The sequence below is a fragment of the Salvelinus fontinalis genome, chromosome 36, assembly GCF_029448725.1.
Source record: "Salvelinus fontinalis isolate EN_2023a chromosome 36, ASM2944872v1, whole genome shotgun sequence".
NCBI lineage: Eukaryota > Metazoa > Chordata > Actinopteri > Salmoniformes > Salmonidae > Salvelinus > Salvelinus fontinalis.
This window is the reverse complement of record NC_074700.1, coordinates 6,352,121-6,369,788: the sequence shown is the minus strand read 5'-3', so window position 1 is coordinate 6,369,788 and position 17,668 is coordinate 6,352,121. Positions and strand designations below refer to the sequence as shown.

The window sequence follows — 17,668 nt, the reverse complement described above, 5'->3', positions numbered from 1 at the left end:
CCCTACAACTCATCCAGAACGCCGCAGCCCGTCTGGTGTTCAACCTTCCCAAGTTCTCTCACGTCACCCCGCTCCTCCGCTCTCTCCACTGGCTTCCAGTTGAAGCTCGCATCCGCTACAAGACCATGGTGCTTGCCTACGGAGCTGTGAGGGGAACGGCACCTCAGTACCTTCAGGCTCTGATCAGGCCCTACACCCAAACAAGGGCACTGCGTTCATCCACCTCTGGCCTGCTCGCCTCCCTACCACTGAGGAAGTACAGTTCCCGCTCAGCCCAGTCAAAACTGTTCGCTGCTCTGGCACCCCAATGGTGGAACAAACTCCCTCACGACGCCAGGACAGCGGAGTCAATCACCACCTTCCGGAGACACCTGAAACCCCACCTCTTCAAGGAATACCTAGGATAGGATAAAGCAATCCTTCTGACCCCCCCCCCCTTAAAAGATTTAGATGCACAATTGTAAAGTGGCTGTTCCACTGGATGTCATAAGGTGAATACACCAATTTGTAAGTCGCTCTGGATAAGAGCGTCTGCTAAATGACTTAAATGTAATGTAAATATGAAAATCTAAGGCAAGACTGTAAATGGTAATGGCTGGAATCGATTAAATGGAACGGTATCAAACATATGGAAACCACGTTTGACTCGGTTTCATTAATTCCATTCCAGCCGTTCCAATGAGCCCATCCACCTATAGCCCCCCCCCCCCCCCCCCCCATACCAACAAAGTTTAGTCTCTAGGTCAACGGATATGATGGTTTAAGTGAAACTGCATATAACAGTGCCACCTATAGGCCAATCGGTGCTATTGTTCTTTTACCAAGTTACTCACTGCCTCTAGTTTCTGTGTGCCAAATTAGGAAAAGCTACCAATCTATGCTTGAGTTATTTGACCATGACAAGTAAAAAAGGAAAAATAATTCTGAATAACTTTTTGGTCAATCATCAAACCAATGTGTAGACCTAACCAAATGGTATGTTTTAACATTTGTCCTGGATTAACAACCTACCAGGTGTTAATTAACCTACAGTATAGATCATGGCCATACAATATTACCACTATAATGTTAAGAGTCTAAGAGGAGAAATACACACTAAAATGTATTCATGCTACTGCTGAGATACTGAGGGGAAACATTTGAGCTTGAAAACTACATTCCAAAAGAAGAGTTTCCGGGGGAGTAAAAGTGAACAAAACATGGCACGAAATCATGAATCAAATGACAAATTGAAAAGGTGTACTGAGTGATTTTATTGAGAAACAAATGGACAAATATTTCTCATATCATTCAGGGCAAAGTGCCAAATGCACTCCTAAAACACTTTTTTTTTTCAAGATGGAATGTGCCTATTGTTTAGAAATGTTCTAAACTGTTCAGAATGTACACAAAGTGTAATATTTCATTCAAACACATTTGAGTAATACAGTCATATGTTAAGCGGGAAATTAGATTTGAAGCAGCAGGTGTTCCCTTGTGAGTGCAATTTCACTTTCAAAAGGTATTGAAAAATCAGCCGAAATGCATAATATGCCTCCCCTGCCTTAGGTGTGGAGTAAAATAAAATAAAATTATTTACACATTCATTCACAACATCTGTATCTATTGTTTTAATGGTTTTATATGTATTTTAAAAGGAAGGCGAATGTGATTAGCAAATGATTGCATTCATCGCACTAATGCATAAAACGGCTAATTAGAGTTAAGTGCAATGACCGATTCAACTACTGCTACATCACCTCCAACTGAAGGATTCACATTTAAAAAATAAACAACATGCACTTGGTTGCTTTTTGTAAAATACCTCAAATCTAATAATACCTGAAATCTATATTTACATTCTGTTTTCAGCGGGGAAATACAAACGTTACTAAGCTATCAGTTAACACACAAGACAGATATCGAACAGTGAAGCTAAATGTCTGCACATTCCCCATCCATCCCACGACCAAGTCGAAACGCATAGCGAGACGGAACTAAGATGGCCAACCGAGCACGACACTGTTGCGATACCTGAAAAGAGAGCATACCAAATAGTAACACGGTCATCCACAAGATGCATTCAAGTTCTACGGCATGCATTCTCTCCTATTCGATCAACAAGCTTGATAGCGTCGGCATTGTCAACCTATGACAAGACAGAAAACCTGACTGATCTAAGGCATGACCTAAAGAAACTAACAAACACCCAGTGTTTACATTAATACTACACCGAACAAAAATATAAAACGCAACATATAACAATTTCAAAGATGTTACTGAGTTACAGTTCATATAAGGAAATCAGTCAACTGAAATAAATTCATGAGGCCCTAATCTACAGATTGCACATGACTGGGAATACAGATATGCATCTGTTGGTCACACAACTTAAAGAAAAGGTAGGGGCTTCGGTCAGAAAACCAGTCAGTATCTGGTGTGACCACCATTTGCCTCATGCAGCACAACACATCTCCTTCACATAGAGAGTTGATCAGGCTGTTGATTACAGCCCGTGGAATATTGTCCCACTCCTCTTCAATGGCTGTTTGAAGTTGCTGTACATTGGCCGGACCTGGAACACGCTGTCGTACACGTCTATCCAGAGCATGCCAAACACGCTCAATGGGTGCATGTCTGGTGAGTACGCAGGCCATGGAAGAACTGGTACATTTATAACTTCCAGGAATTGTGTACAGATACTTGTGTCATGGGGCCGTGCCTTTTCATGCTGAAACATGAGTTGATGGCGACGGATGAATGGCATGACAATGGGCCTCAGGATCTCGTCATAGTATCTCTGTGTATTCAAATGACCATCAATAAAATGCAATTGTGTTCATTGTCAGTAGCATCTGCCTGCCTATAGCATAACCCCACTGCCACCATGGGCCACTCTTCACAACTTTGACATCAGCAAACCGCTTGCCCACACGATGCCATAAACGCCATCTGCCCGGTAGTTGAAACAGATTCATTCGTAAAGAGTACACTTTGCCAGCGTGCCAGTGGCCATCGAAGGCGATAATTTGCCCACTGAAGTCAGTTACGACTCCAAACTGCAGTCAGGTCAAAACCCTGGTGAGGAAGACGAGCACGCAGATGAGCTTCCCTGAGACGGTTTCTGACAGCTTGGGCAGAAATTATTCGGTCGTGCAAACCCACAGTTTCATCAGCTGTCCGGGTGGCTGGTCTGACGATCCTGCAGGTGAAGAAGCCGGATGTGGAGGTCCTGGGCTGGCTACACGTGGCTGCGGTTGTGAGACTGTTTGGACATACTGCCAAATTCTCTAAAGTGACATTGGAGGCGGCTTACGGTAGAGAAATTACATTCAATTCTCTAGTGGACATTCCTGCAGTCAGCATGCCAATTGCACGCTCCCTCAACTTGAGACATCTGTGACATTGTGTTTTGTAACAAAACTGAACATCTTAGAGTGGCCTTTTATTGTCCCCAGCACAAGCTGCACCTGTGTTATGATCATGCCGTTTAATCAGCTTCATGATATGCCACACCATTCTGGTAGATCAATTATCTTGGCAAAGGAGAAATACTCACTAACAGGAATGTAAACAAACGTGTGTTCAAAATTTGAGAGAAAAGCTTTTTCAGGGTATTGAACATTTCTGGGATCTTTTATTTCAGCTCATGAAACACGGGATCAACACTTATTATATTGCGTTTATATTTTTGTTGAGTGTAGTTCCCAAGGAACTTAAAATCACGCTAACCTGTGAAAGCTAGTCTCACCTGGACAAGTGGGAAAAAGGTTAGTAAGCATAGCGCGCCCGCTCGGTGTAGGGGTCCCGCGGGATGTCATAAGCCAAGCTTCTGGGGAGGGAGGACACCGGGGAGAGGCGCGCGCGCTCGTACGCGTAGCCCTCAGCATCAGCAGGGATTCGCCGGATCGGGCTCCGGTCGCGGGAGTAGTATGAGGAGATGGAGGCTGGTAGAGGAGGGAGGGGACAGCGCTCGTATAAGTCGAGGCTAGAGGGCGGCAGGCGCTCCCTCATTATGGCCGAGGAGGGGGGAGGTGGGGCTGGCAAAGGGACAGACCGGCGCTCTTCGAAATAACTGGCTCCATACGAACGAGCCCGGTACTTTTCGTAGAAGTCCACAACACCATAAGGATCCCGGTCCTCGTAAGATGACCGGCGCACTGGGTTGGCTGGGATCGCACCATAGCTCGAGCTGGTGCCGCCGTACACTGCCTCGCTGGCGTATGTCCGGGCCAAGCATTGTTCGGCAGCGCTCATTCCATAACCCTGCGGGACACTGTAACTCATTGCGCTCTCGTAGCCCGCGCCCCTGCCATACCCGGGTATACTGCCGCTGCCGTAAGCAGACCCTCTGCTGCCAAAGTCGTGCACGGAAGCGTAGCTGCCACTGTAACCTGGATCGCCGCCACTGAAGCCCCGTTGATAAACGCGGCCGCTGCGACTGCCCCCGCCGAACCTGGGGGCACCGCCATCGAATCCGTCAGAGCTTGGCTCGGCACCCTCTCTGTAGTTGCCCAACGTGTCGAGCGGACATTCTTTGGACCAATGGCCTTCCTGCCCGCACCGATAACAACCAGTCCTCTCTCCCATGCCAGGCGTAGTACGCAGGCGGCTAGTCGAAAGCTTCACGCTCAGCAGTTTGCCTTAAAAAAAAAAGACGCAAGAGTTTACGACGACACAATAAACTGTTCCATCTATATCTATGCATATGATCTACGGAATCAGAAAGAAGGCGGGCACGTACTAAAACACTACCCTAATAGCCTACATTTTAAAACACCTCTGAACGTAAACACTGACGATTGTTCCAGCCAAGCAACACTGACCCAGGTATACGGAAATATATCCACAACTGACAGGTCCATATTCTGGGTTGAATTTTGAAGATACAAAAATGAGTACAACATGTGCATTTGGAGATAGCGTTTGACTGCCCCTTACTTTCACCACTTACCTTTATCCATGACTTACCTATCAGTTTTGTTAAGACCTTGTCTTAGTGATTAGAACTCATTCTAATTATCAGGGTGGACCTACACCACACCGGGCACTGACCAACCAAGCCCTGCCTGTGTGAGTTCACCTTGGAAGGCTGTGTTGTCCAGCCCACTGACAGCCTCCATGGCATCCTCCACACGCTCTAAGTGGACAAAGGCGTAGTCCTTGACTATGTCACACTCCACCACTGGGCCATACTCCTCAAACTTGGCCCGTAGTTCTTGGTTGGTACAGCTGCTGTTGATATTACCCACGTGCAGCTTGGTGGAGGCTTTGGGTCTGCCGCGGCTCATCTCCACATTCATGGCCTGCCCGTTGAGCTCGTAGTGGTGGAGATTCTTGATGGCATCTTCCGCCTTGGCTTTGTCGTCGATGTGCACAAAGCCAAAGTTCTTGATGATGTCGCACTCTGAGATCTTGCCATACTGGGAGAAGAGGGAGCGCAGCTCCTCTGCCGTGGTGTCTGGAGACAAATTCCCAATGAAGATTTTCACCATGGTGATGATGCTCCTGCTTCAGTATATAAACAGTGGAAGAGGAAATTAAACAGATGAAACAAATTGAAACATTTTAAATAACTTGGCTCAGGAAGTCTTATGAACCTAAGAGCATATTGATTAACCAAACTATTAGAATATCACATTATTTGATAAATTCGCTCTATCGATAATCCATTGTGCAGTGCAAGTGGCTGCATTGGATCATTAACAGGACCAATTTACTAATTATAACGTTGGTTACTCTCTGCCACCACTGTCAGAAGTAGCTAGCAGGTTTGGAACTAAACAAGCTGTCCAGTGGTTATTAATTCAGCCCAATGATTCAGGCACGTAAGCGAACGTTTCAAATACATCGCCATTTCAGCGACCAGTATAGTTAAAGCATATATTTGCACGTGTAGTCATTTGTAACGTGCAAGAGAGCCAGCGACACCGAATTGCCTTTTGTGGCAACTCTAGCAAGTGTCCGAATATGCAAGCATAACGAGGATGCTATGCTAACAATAGATCCGAAACGCGTTGCATGGTCATATCCTTCAAAGCTGTAAGTCAGTTATTTGCTGTTAAGGCAATATGCAACGTCACAATTCACATTTAAAATAATTATGCAATAGATCACATTTTCTACTTTCGTACCTTTCACTGTCGGATGCCACTGGTTTCCGAGGAGATGAAATGGCGCTGCGCCTGCTAGCCACAGCACAATCTCTGCCCATCCCTCAAAAGGCAAAACCAGATTGGAGGGCGTCGAAATCAGACCGGTTGATTGGACGAAAGAAGCATAAGTGCATTTCTTTCCGACTGTACTTGATTTAGTTTTAGTAGGTATTATCAGAACAGTATTCATTTCAACTTAGTGTAGATGTGGATAAAGGCTGAAGAGAGCATACACAAAGAAAATTCGCACCAAAATACTTGGTTTATTAAAAAATAAAATGAGAAAAACGTACACGCTTGGATTTAGGAAAAATACAAACTACAATTCCCAAAATAGCTTAGCTATAAAAAGGCACCCATAGAAAGTGATTATTAAGACAAGAGCCCCTTACCTTAATGATTATGTCATAGCCCCGAGTTATGCTCATGTTATTTGCTGTATTGAACATGTTTATGTTGAGTAGCAATGAATATTAAATGAACACAGGTGAATTTGATTTATTTAAACTTAAGATTGTTAGAAAACATTATTTAATATATTGCTATATCCTCTTGAATTGGTGTATATCAGATTGGGCCTTCCCGAATTACGCAAGAAGAGTACATTTGGCGGTGCATGAATCTATGTGCTATGCACACTGTTCAAATTAGTACAAACTGAATGCTTCTTTTTAGTTAGGAGACCTATGCAGATATTATTGATGAACCAAATCAACTGACAAATTGGAAAGTTTGTTTTGGGATACGGATGTCAACGTTACAGCCGATAGCAACTCTAAGCAAAAGCAGTATGACGAGGATTTCCTCAACACTAAGTGGAATGTCCTCTTAAGAAAACAGATGTACATGAACGTTCTCAAAGCCAGTGCATGAATTTGACAAATATTCATACCGGTCTATTCTTAAAATGGTGTATTACTGGGGAAAATTCAAAACAAAAATGTGGTTGAATTACTGCGCTATACATGGCATGAATGAGATTATAATTTGTAATTAATAGCTGAAAACGATAAAATGAATGAAAAATATTCCTCAAGTAAGACAAATGTCTCTAAACTATGGTCACCTCAATATGCCAAATTCAGTGGCCAATTTGCTTTGAGGAGAATCTTAAAAATAAAAAGATGCATAAAAATAAATAAAAAGACAAACAAAGCGAGTGGAAAGCCGGTATAGTTAAGCTAGTATTAACATCACACACACAGTGCCAGACCTGTGGTTCCAGATAGCTAAGTGTCCTTGTAAGTGACAACTGTAAATAAAGGAAGTATGTTGACTTGAATATGGATTGATTAGTCAGTTGAGATGAAGATTCATCTGCCGACGGCTGGCACACAGGTGCCGGGAAGATGCACATGCCGATTTCCACCTGCGTCATTCTTGTGCCATCACATTCCGAGCCACGAAAGGTTTGTTTGCGGCACGTGGCACAGCTCGATGGAACCATGCAGCTCGGAGGTGGAATGGTAGCAAAGGAAAAGTCTGGCGAGTCATACACACCTAGAAAAGAGCAGAGCATTCGCTTTGAGAATTGGATTGTGTTTTACGGTTTAAAAGCACTGTGGGGGGGACATAGTTTCTGTTCTTCATTGAAGAAATATTAGGATGAACACGAGTCTACAGTTCCCAGCCCCCACTGTGTCATCATCATCATGTACCCGTTTTACATTCAATGGCACGCACCATTCCAGATGTCACAGAGCAATGGGCCAGTACTCCTGTTTGGTTGGCTCACCTTGGCAGCATGTAGCTCAGTAAGCATAGCGTGTCCGATCGGTGTAAGGGTCCCTGGCCTGTGGGACGGCGTACGAGGAGCTTCTGGAGGACGACACCGGGGACAGCCGTGAACGCTCATAACCATAGCTGTCAGAGGTGACAGGCACTCGTCTGATCGGGCTGCGGTCTCGCAAGTAGTACGAGGCGGCCGCCGAGGATGGTGGTAGCGGGCGACGCTCGTACGGGTCGACACTAGAGGAGAGCCTTGAGAGGGAGGAAGAGGGGGGAGGGGGGATATAGCCCAGGCGGCGCTCTTCAAAATAGCTCGAGCCGTATGGCCGTGCCCTGTACTTCTCATAATAGTCAACATGGCTGCTGTAACGGTCTCGCTCATAGGCCGATATCCTGACGGGATAAGAGCTCGGTAGCCTGCCGCTGTACCGATCCCTGGCATCGGCGCTGTACTCCCGAGCAGAGCCATAGCTAGGCCTACGGCTCAAAGGGGGAAGAGGCGGCCCCCCCAGATAACTGGACGCTCTGCTATACCCTAGCCTGCCCATGTAATAGGATTCCGCAGCTCTTGGGGGCATCCCGTAGCCACTCGGGTATCTTTCGGAACTCCTGCTGAAACCTGGGGGACCCCGTGGAAAACCCCTGCCGTGGCCCATCATTAGGCCACCCCTGGGGCGTTCACCACGGTCACCATAGCTACCGCCGTTCTGACCGCCGTTCGGGCAATCTTTCGACCAGTGACCCTGTTTCCCGCAGACATAGCAGCCGGTTTGAGCTCCCATTCCCGGGATCGTGCGCAGACGACTGGTGGACAGATGCACGCTCATCAGCTTGCCTTTTGAGGAGAGAGAAGAGACGCATGAGACGGTTGGGTTCTGACACGCACACCACTGCTTCTTAACGGCTGTTATTTCCTCATTGCAAATACTTATATATTAGCATCAATTAGTTCACCTGCACTGTTACGTTGAAACCGGATAAAATAATCACGAAAGACTCACGACTTTACAGTGCCATTACGTATCCATTAAACTCAGAGAATTAAAACAAAATGCTTTTCGGCATCACTTTACGATCTTTATGCCATCTAAAGGGAAGTGTATTCTGTAACTACAGAAAGCTCAGACTATCTGCGGATTCACCTTGGAAGGCTGTGTTGTCCAGCCCACTGATGGCCTCCATGGCATCATCCACAGACTCCATGTGGACAAATGCATAGTCTTTCACTATGTCAGCCTCCACCACAGGGCCATACTCCTCAAACTTGGTCTTCAGCTCCTCGTTGGTGCAACCCTCTGGGATGTTGCTGACATGCAGCTTGGTGGTGGACTTTGGTCTGCCGCGGCTCATCTCCACGTTCATTTGCTCCCCGTTGAGCTCATGGTGGTGAAGGTTCTTGATTGCCTCCTCCGCTTCGGCTTTGTCGTTCATGTGCACAAAGCCAAAGTTCTTGACAATGTCGCACTCTGAGATCTTGCCATACTGGGAGAAGAGAGTGCGTAGCTCGTCCACGGTGGTGTCGGAGTCAAGATTGCCTATGAATATTTTCACCATCTTCAAATCTGTGTCGTGTTATTCCTGGCAGTGGAGACAAGCAGTTGTTTGTTTACCAAGTCCATTTCAAATATGTGAAGCATGAAGAAAAATACCACGTCCAAAATGAGCTATGAAAGACAACTTTAAAACTAATGTTATGATTATAGGCCTACTTTAATAAAATGTCAAAAGAGAATACGTTTGCAAGCTGACGTACAGTAGCTAGCTACTTAAGCTAGCTAATGTTATCTAGTTAACCTACCGCTAGCTAATTCTCAAACTAACTAGCTGACCAGGCCAAATAGAAAAGTTAACGTTAGTATTGAGAACTTTCCATTTAATTTCTTGGCTATTAAGATAAATATATATATATATTTATAAAATACTTTTTTTTTTATCTTGCAGCTAACTTCGTAAGTCTTACCGTAGTTATAAAAAGTAGAAATTCCCTCACTTTAGCCAGTTAACGTCAGCTAGTTGCTTGTTCTGTCGGAATTAACTTAGCTAGTTTAGCTAGCTACCTGTTCTGTTAACAACCTGGCTGACACTAAAACCTCCAACTGAAATTCAAATGAGGTTGATAACCTAGCCAACTAGTTTGGTCTTCGTTTGCGTTTACTAGTTTAACATTATATATATATTATTTGTTGTTGAAAAGAAACGTTCGCACGGCATGGTGCTAGCTATTACTAATTCTGGTCAAACAAAACACATCGTGATAAAATCGTACAGGTTGTCTTAGTCCTCTCTCTAAAAACTTGTTGAATACAAATCAACACTGATTGAGATGTCAATTTCCACCATGTCCCTTACCTGAATAACGACTCAAACTGCAAATGCCAATGAATGAATTCTGAAATGGCGCCGTGATTATTTTTAGGAAGTGTGTGACGCAATCAAGGGGATCAAAAAATAAGCAATAGAGCCCCCGTCTGTTCAGTCGAGATACTACATCAATTATAAAGTTAAGCATAATGTCATGTTTTTACGTAAGCTTACCCATTTCATAATACTGTTGTAAATATCGTAACGATTCTGATCTTGTTTCATTTTCTTATTACAAGTGGATAAAAAGGATTACATTTTTATCAACTAATTGTACAAAGAGCCCTATAATGAAATTTATACTAATACTAATTAGCATGCCAATCTATTTTGACACTTGTCACACACATTCTTGAGGCTTGCTAAACTAGACTAACTTCATAGGTAATGTTGTCTGTCTTTAGAAAAACACATTCATCTTTTATCTTTGCATCAGTCGACTCACGTTTAAAAAAAACAAAAGTTTTATTTTATCATTGGGAATTCAATGTTTTGGCGTAAGTTCAACAAAGTATACATAAAAACTCTCAAATCCATATTCTCACATTTTTTTCTTAAAAGAAACAATTAAATAGCAACATGCATTCTCCTTCAAGTGTCTTTCAGGGATGACGAGTGTTACATTGGGCCCAGTCCCTCCCATCCACAACCAAACAAAAGCAAACCAGTATCATTAAACGCAACATAGTCTTACTTTGTGGCAAACACACCATGTCTGGTTTGAGACTAAACACAACAGAACAATATTGGAATTCATCATACAATTCAACTTCATTCGGGCTGGTTTCCCCAGATGCAGATTAAGCCCAATCCTGTCCTAAAAAGCATGCTCAACAGTGATCTCCATTAAAAACACTTTAAATCCTGTAAAAGTCTTTATCTGATCTCAGAAAAGTCTTTCAAAGCACTTTTAAAATGTATTAGCAATCTGATTTTAGGTGACATATTTTCAAGCATATGAGGTGAAAACTGTTTATGTTGACATCTGGGAGTGGTGCCACCTATGCCACTACAGGTAGTGAACAGAGCATGGTGGTCTAGCAGTGTATTCCGTTCACCGATGTAGTTGGTTTCCACTTCACAATGTTGTATCAGGAGACAGTGCAGACTTCAGTCATCAGTTAGTGTATTTCCAATGGCACACCAGTAAGAAAACACAATGAATTTGGAACCAGGTTAAAAGTAGTGTGTGCGCATTCAAGGGGTTAGGGGTCTAAATTGGGGGTGGGGGGGGGCTCTCTCTGACAAGTCTTTTTCAACAAGTTCTTCCTTGAACACATGACAGCTCAGTTTTCTCCCTGTGGCTAATTGTGTGAGAGTCTCATATGGTCTGTCAGTTCCCAGTATGCAGGTACAGGGGGTTACATCAGTTTGAGACAAGTCTACACTGAGGGGGCTCGTTCCAGTTTATTAGGTGCCAGGGGGCTGGTTCGAGTTTATTAGGTGCCAGGGAAGAGCCAGTGGCCTGTAGTGCCTCCTTTCTTCACACAATAAAAGCTGCCCATCTCTGGGACACACTCTTCTTCACTTCTTCCTTTAATATAGCTTTCTCTTCTTTCCTTCCTTCCTCAGTCCTTTTTCTCTGTCTTTTCTTAGTAGCTGCTTTCATGGCCAGTCAGGATATAGAGGTTGCTCATTGCTGATGGGTCCTCTGTGGGGGTACTCTGAAGGACAATATCCCTATGGAAATGACAAAAGACAGCGTGATTGGTTTTCTCAAAATAACCTTTGACCCCTTATGGGATCACACATAATGTAGTTTTCAAGGTAACAGGCCAGCTAGAGTTTGGAGCATACCTGTTCGTCCCCAAGACCCGGAATACTCTGCTTTCGTCTGTAATCTCCTGCGTGACCTAAGATGAATGTAAATCTATTTCACTGTTTCAGAGAGATAAAATACTTAATAATACAATGCAGATCAAGCATTTTTGGTTTGAATAAGCGCACAAGCGCATGGTGGAGAGAAGGCATTATAAATCACCTCATTTGTGTGAAGACTCCTCCCTTTAAGACCATGCTTCCAGAAAGCCAGAACACTGTCCTGTAAACAAACTAGCCACACAACAGTAATGTCACAAAGAAATCACCCACACATACAGTACGTAGTGTGTAGCTGTAGCTACAGTACCTCACCCCTGAAGCTATGATTTGGTGATGAATTGAGAACATTCTATGCAGTAAAGAATGATAATTGGGATTGAATGACGTTTTTACTTAGTGTTTCAATGGGGAAGTCAAAGACCAGTTCAAAAGCCAGCTCCTTGGAAGGAAGCCCTTGTAGGGTGACAATCTTCACAGTCTCTGTAAAAATACCATTGGTGTTGGTCATTAAAGGGTAGGTAGTGATAATGATTGATACTCCAGGGATATAATGTATTCCAATGGACCTCCAATAGACTCACTCTCCAGTGCAATGAGAACCGTGTCTCTGTCCAGCTGTGTCGCCTGCACGGCTCCAGGTCCGGCTCCGACAGGCATACTCTCTGCACACGCACAAGACAGAAAGAGAGAAATAGAGATAATTCTACAATTCTTCTACACAATGTTATATGGTTGAAATCCTGACATCTAACATAGTTGTGCTACCTGGTGAAGAGTTTGGTGTGCCGTTCAACTCTACGATATCAAACTTCAGTTGCTGGTTGTTTGGCGGTTTCCCTTTCTCTGCAGTGCAGTCTCTCACACCAACACACAACTGTGGAAACTCATCTGTCACTAACACCAGTAGCTCAAAGATAGGGAGCGGATCTGGTAGACGTATGTCTATATGCTGAGAGAAGGAGAAGGAAGAAGAGAACATAGGAGGATACATTTTACAAGTCTAACAGACATGGTTCATCTAAATAAATTGTAAGTAATCATTTTAATACCACAATATTGAGTTATGTCAATACACACCTTGAGCTGCATAAATTTCTGCATGGGGTCATACCACAAGAGTAGAACTAGACCTGACGGTACAGCCCCACACAGGAACGTGCTGTCTGTGTATGGGTTCCTTGCTGTGGCAGAGAGAGAGGGAGGGAGAAAGAGCAACTGAATACATTTTGGGTCAATTTCATAAACTTTCTTGAACATATTACAATGTCAAATTACACTTACCCACACTGCATCTTCGACAGCTTTTAGTGTCTGGTATCTTCACAGTTACAGCATATTTCCTGCTGATAGACAAACAATAAAAAAAAAATGAAATTAGGAGATGCACATAATTTGAAGGCAAACTTAACCTGATAACATTAATCCACACTCACACACACACTCACACACACTCACTCTACCTGGGGTTGATCCTCTCAGTGAGGCGGTTGGTACTGAGGGACAGACTCTGTTTCTGCTGCTTGTGACCTCTCTGTTCAAACAGAGACATCAGACTGTGGGAGTACAGCTGGGAAGACTTCCCTGAAGATGGGGGTGGAGAGGGAAGGAATGGTAAGAACCAGTGTTCCAATTTAGCACTCCTTTTTCGAGCTTGCCTGGTACAATGGAACCAATGGAGTGCAAACCCCACCCACCTGGCAGTCAAAGTAGGCTCAAGCAAACACTCAAATACTATTTGAACCCAGATCTGGTTTGGAGCAGTGTAATTGATGGTGTAGGATCCTATGACCAATCGGATAGGTGTGTGATGGGGTGAACGAAAAATGGGGATCGATTGTCCTACCTGATACGGACATCAAAACGTTGTTCATGACATACAGCCAGGCACATCTCTGTGGGAGCAACTGTGGGGGTAGAGAAAGGTAGTAGTGGTATGGTCAGGAATTCAACATTAATTCCCCCTTTACCATATTCATAAATGTCTGTACCACTACCTTCTCCAGAGTGTCCTCGTGGAGCTCGTTGAGGTTGAGAGTATATACACCCTCCTCTGCACCCAGAATAAGGTACTGATCTGAGGAAGAGATAAGATCATGTCTTGGTTCATATTCTAGGTCGTATGTTAGAACCTTATATTAACCTCTTCAACCCTTTCTGTAACCCTACCTCTGGTTTTAGGGAGGATCCAGGTCACAGCACAGTGGATCTTCAGAGGACAACCATTGAAGACTTTGGAGAAACAGGCACCCATCTATTAAACAAAACAATATACTGTATGTAAATTAGGCATGGTTAGAATATTGAAATGTGTCCACTATCCATCTACACATAAGCAATGTTGCAGTGAGCATTCCATCAAGCGTTCGTTAGACCGACAGCCAATAGCTAGGTCTGTATGTAAGCATGTGTTGTTAGTTATTGGTGCAGCAGTGTCATTGGTCATGTCCCTGTACTGTAGGGCACATGCTGTTAGACTAGACCTCTGCACTTACATGGACTTGAGGGGTAGGAGGGAGTCCATGACAATCAGCTCTCTAGAAGTTAAAAAGGTTACACACAACAACAAAAAGAGGGGTAACTGTGTAGTTCAAATGATAATGTTGTTTAAATGAATGGAACAAAACAGCAATGTCATGGGATCTGGCTGTTTGTTTGTTGACTATTCTGAATTCTCTCTTCCTATATTCATGTTACAAAATTATTGTTTATTAAAAGAGATCAAACTGGATGTTTTGAAACAGGTTATTAGGTTAAACAAACCGCACACTTTTTGGTTAACAATCCACACACTTGCTGGTTAACAAACCACACACTTTTTGGTTAACAAACCACACACTTTTTGTCACTATGTCCCAGGGTTGGATGAATGGCACTTTTCAACTATTGCGTTGAAATTTCACTTCATCCCAACTGTCAGAATTTACATTGGATTTAACTCCAACCATGCTATATACTGACAGCCTCGAATCCATACTATATCCTGAAGTCAACTATCGGCATCTGCACATACAGTATGGATATGAAACTAATGTACTCATATGTAGTGGGCCAACATTTCCCTGTGTTGTAAACTCACAGAGTCCTCTGTCTTTCTCCTCAGTGTGCTCCACTCTGGAGAGAGAGAGGTTTCCCTGCTCGGAGAGGCCACTCCCCCGGTCTTCTTCTCCGCCTGCACGGCGCTCCCCTCAGCAACACTGGGGTCACTGCACCACTGTCTGCTGATGTCCTGGGTAGCAGAACACCTGGCCAAGACTAGAGAACCACACGAGAGGAGGAGAGATGGGAGAACCCATTTTTCATGTTGAGACATGTTGTCAATCTTAGCATGAATGAGAAAAGCTACAATGATTCGGATTTAAAACACACAGAAGACATACTGTATAATTGAACATATTACGATTGCATTAGAATACACTGATCACTAGTCAAATATTCACATCAACATATAATCTCGGGACCCAGAACCAAATCAGTTGTCATGACAGATTGACATATAACCTGGAAACATTTACTCTGTGTGTGGAGGTTCAGTACCTGACATGGAGTTGCTGGGTGTGGAGTCGGGCCCCAGGGTGGAGCTGGGGCGGAGGGCGAGGTCCTTGTCCTCCAGGGTGGGACAGAAGGAGCCGATGGCAGGCAGGGAGGCTGTGGAAGGGCTGAATAACCCACTCTTCCTCCCACCTTTACCCCCCTACACAACCAAAGACAATAGACAAAACACCATCATATAATGCAATAGGAAATAGCTGAAAGGTCAAAAGGATTGTGTTCACGTATTGCATTACACTATTTCAGAAGGTACTCTTTGTTTTCTTGGGGTTGTGTTATTGGCACTTACGTCAGTAGATGGCACTCTTTTGATGGTTAAGCTCCTGGATGAAATAGTCAATGGTAATATTGTTACTGAAGCACTCTGTGGTAAATCAAAGGTAAATCAGATTTCCTTTCCATGTGGGATACTTGCTGTCACAGTCAATAAACTGACATGGGCTCAATTATGTTGGATCTTAATAGGACAAGATTTGGAGCAGGGCAGGTTCAATGAATTGTAAAAAATAAAATAAATGTAAAAATTAATATGCATACCCAACAATAATAATCAGTGGTCAAATATTCTATACTTCTTTACCAGATAATGTCAAGTTACCATGAAAAGGTATTCATTTCAATGTAAATGAACAAACTTTCATTGCTTCCTTGATAAGAGTTGGCACAGGGTAGAATAGTGTTGAATAGTGTTTTTACAATGGGGGGGGGTCTGCTGGCCTACCTCAGCTGCAAAGCCTCTTCCACACATTCTAACAGGCTCCTGAAATAGGAAGACAATATGTTAATGTCTCTATGGAGCCACTTGTTCTGTGTACATGATGTGACAGAGCACCGCCTGTTCTGTGACAATAGGAGCGTTGCAGCCCGTGTTCTCTCTCAATGAGGAAGCAAACTTTTCCTTTTCCTGCAAATATGAGTCTATTAATAATGCATCTATGGATCGGGAGTTTTTTCAATGTTTTTCCCTCTCTAGTGGGGACGTCACATCCGTGGCCACACAAACACTGATAGTAGATTTGAGATAATGCTCTGAAATACTATGTCTTTGACGTAATGCTACTAGATTTGAGAAAATTGGTGAGGAAGAGGAGCATCTTACGGTGATTCAGTTTCATCTTCTGAGAGGTCCCAATCGTCTTCATACGAGCTTTGCTGAAATATGACAAAAAAACATCAACAACATACACATTCATAGTATCCCTATTAATAACATCTTAAAAATATGCCATACAAGAGCTCAAACATCTTGTAATCGCACTTCCCCAACTGGCCATTCTATGTTGAATTGACCTCTAACCCCCTACATGTCAAACACAGGAAATAAATGTCACTCACCATATCAGGATAAGGCTCTGTGACTTTCCTCAACGGTGGCCCAAACTTCATTTGGTCAACTAAGGCAAGCACAGCTTAGTTAACCATGAGGAAAAGTTACACTTAAATACAAAGTATGTACTTATAATTACTAACTGCTGATACAAAACATGTTTTATGGGATTCATTTAACTATCAATATTAAATATTAATATTAAAACACAAAAAGCGTTTCTATTATCACTTGCTATATATTCCAATCGATTGGTAAACTACTTTCTTGCTCAGGGGCACACTCTCACAGGCTATGTCACACATCACAACCTCAATCATGTGTTACAGTACTACCATTGGCTTCAGGCAACTCACCGTCCTGCTCACCCCAGAAAACCTATTGTGATGCCCATTCACAATGACTCACCACATCCCTTTCCACGAACATGCCCGAGAACCTATTGTATTTGCATAAGAGACGAGTCACAACACCCCTCTCCACTCCCACCATCTATTTGTTTTCATGTTGACATGCTTGTCTAAATATACACTGTTTGTCCCAGGCTGCTGTTGAGCGGCCACATTGTCCACCATCACCGCACCCTGTGTATGCTGTAATCTCACTGATAGGAGACATAACAATAGTTCCTCAGTCACCCCTCCTCGCCTCCCCCACCTCCTCGCCTCCCCCACCTCCTCCTCACACGTGGGACGCCAGGCACGTCAGACTCATGGCAGAAAGGAGACATGGCATGTGCGTGTGCGGA

General features: G+C 43.6%; 3 protein-coding genes across 10 annotated transcripts in view; all 3 read right to left on the bottom strand.

Moving 5' to 3' along the window:
• Nucleotides 1–1,233: 1,233 nt before the first annotated feature.
• LOC129835094 (RNA-binding protein 4.1-like) lies at nt 1,234–6,287 on the bottom strand. Of its 4 annotated transcripts, XM_055900481.1 has the most exons (4): nt 6,114–6,287; nt 5,063–5,490; nt 3,731–4,622; nt 1,234–2,013 (listed from the first exon to the last, which is right to left on the bottom strand). In XM_055900481.1, exons 1-3 carry the CDS (start codon nt 6,191–6,193, stop codon nt 3,751–3,753), a joined length of 1,380 nt encoding a protein of 459 aa, XP_055756456.1. In that variant the 5' UTR covers nt 6,194–6,287; the 3' UTR covers nt 1,234–2,013; nt 3,731–3,750. The 4 variants fall into 4 exon arrangements, 3 of the variants coding, with proteins under 3 accessions (XP_055756456.1, XP_055756455.1, XP_055756457.1); XM_055900480.1 differs by having other exon boundaries at nt 1,234–4,622; XM_055900482.1 differs by having other exon boundaries at nt 1,234–4,622; nt 5,063–5,487.
• A 90-nt stretch (nt 6,288–6,377) lies between these two features.
• On the bottom strand, nt 6,378–10,300 carry LOC129835095 (RNA-binding protein 4.1-like). The gene is made up of 4 exons (XM_055900483.1): nt 10,212–10,300; nt 9,005–9,440; nt 7,870–8,697; nt 6,378–7,634 (listed from the first exon to the last, which is right to left on the bottom strand). Exons 2-3 carry the CDS (start codon nt 9,414–9,416, stop codon nt 7,886–7,888), a joined length of 1,224 nt encoding a protein of 407 aa, XP_055756458.1. The 5' UTR covers nt 9,417–9,440; nt 10,212–10,300; the 3' UTR covers nt 6,378–7,634; nt 7,870–7,885.
• Nucleotides 10,301–10,669: 369 nt separating this feature from the next.
• Nucleotides 10,670–17,668, bottom strand: part of LOC129835090 (mitogen-activated protein kinase kinase kinase kinase 2-like) — a 16,927-nt gene continuing 9,928 nt past the window's right edge. For 2 of the 5 annotated variants that reach the window (XM_055900469.1, XM_055900472.1), the window contains exons 14-32: nt 16,929–16,987; nt 16,693–16,745; nt 16,315–16,353; nt 15,883–15,916; nt 15,579–15,735; nt 15,121–15,296; nt 14,537–14,578; nt 14,211–14,295; nt 14,039–14,118; nt 13,888–13,948; nt 13,505–13,625; nt 13,326–13,387; nt 13,122–13,225; nt 12,810–12,993; nt 12,626–12,706; nt 12,438–12,524; nt 12,205–12,275; nt 12,021–12,076; nt 10,670–11,903 (exon numbers count right to left, since the gene is read on the bottom strand). In XM_055900469.1, the coding sequence (XP_055756444.1) occupies nt 11,816–11,903; nt 12,021–12,076; nt 12,205–12,275; nt 12,438–12,524; nt 12,626–12,706; nt 12,810–12,993; nt 13,122–13,225; nt 13,326–13,387; nt 13,505–13,625; nt 13,888–13,948; nt 14,039–14,118; nt 14,211–14,295; nt 14,537–14,578; nt 15,121–15,296; nt 15,579–15,735; nt 15,883–15,916; nt 16,315–16,353; nt 16,693–16,745; nt 16,929–16,987 (1,640 nt within the window). In that variant the 3' untranslated portion in view covers nt 10,670–11,815. The remainder of the gene's footprint in view (nt 11,904–12,020; nt 12,077–12,204; nt 12,276–12,437; nt 12,525–12,625; nt 12,707–12,809; nt 12,994–13,121; nt 13,226–13,325; nt 13,388–13,504; nt 13,626–13,887; nt 13,949–14,038; nt 14,119–14,210; nt 14,296–14,536; nt 14,579–15,120; nt 15,297–15,578; nt 15,736–15,882; nt 15,917–16,314; nt 16,354–16,692; nt 16,746–16,928; nt 16,988–17,668) is intronic. The other 3 variants (XM_055900470.1, XM_055900473.1, XM_055900471.1) reach the window with 2 other exon arrangements.

Excerpts from the sequence above, each read along its gene's own strand:
- LOC129835094 (XM_055900480.1), bottom strand. The coding sequence starts at position 6,193 with ATGGGCAGAGATTGTGCTGTGGCTAGCAGGCGCAGCGCCATTTCATCT. Across the intron at positions 5,491-6,113 it reads GTGGCATCCGACAGTGAAAG|CAGGAGCATCATCACCATGG; the intron begins GTACGAAAGTAG and ends TATATACTGAAG. Across the intron at positions 4,623-5,062 it reads GGACAACACAGCCTTCCAAG|GCAAACTGCTGAGCGTGAAG; the intron begins GTGAACTCACAC and ends TTTTTTTTTAAG.
- LOC129835095 (XM_055900483.1), bottom strand. The coding sequence starts at position 9,416 with ATGGTGAAAATATTCATAGGCAATCTTGACTCCGACACCACCGTGGAC. Across the intron at positions 8,698-9,004 it reads GGACAACACAGCCTTCCAAG|GCAAGCTGATGAGCGTGCAT; the intron begins GTGAATCCGCAG and ends TCTCCTCAAAAG.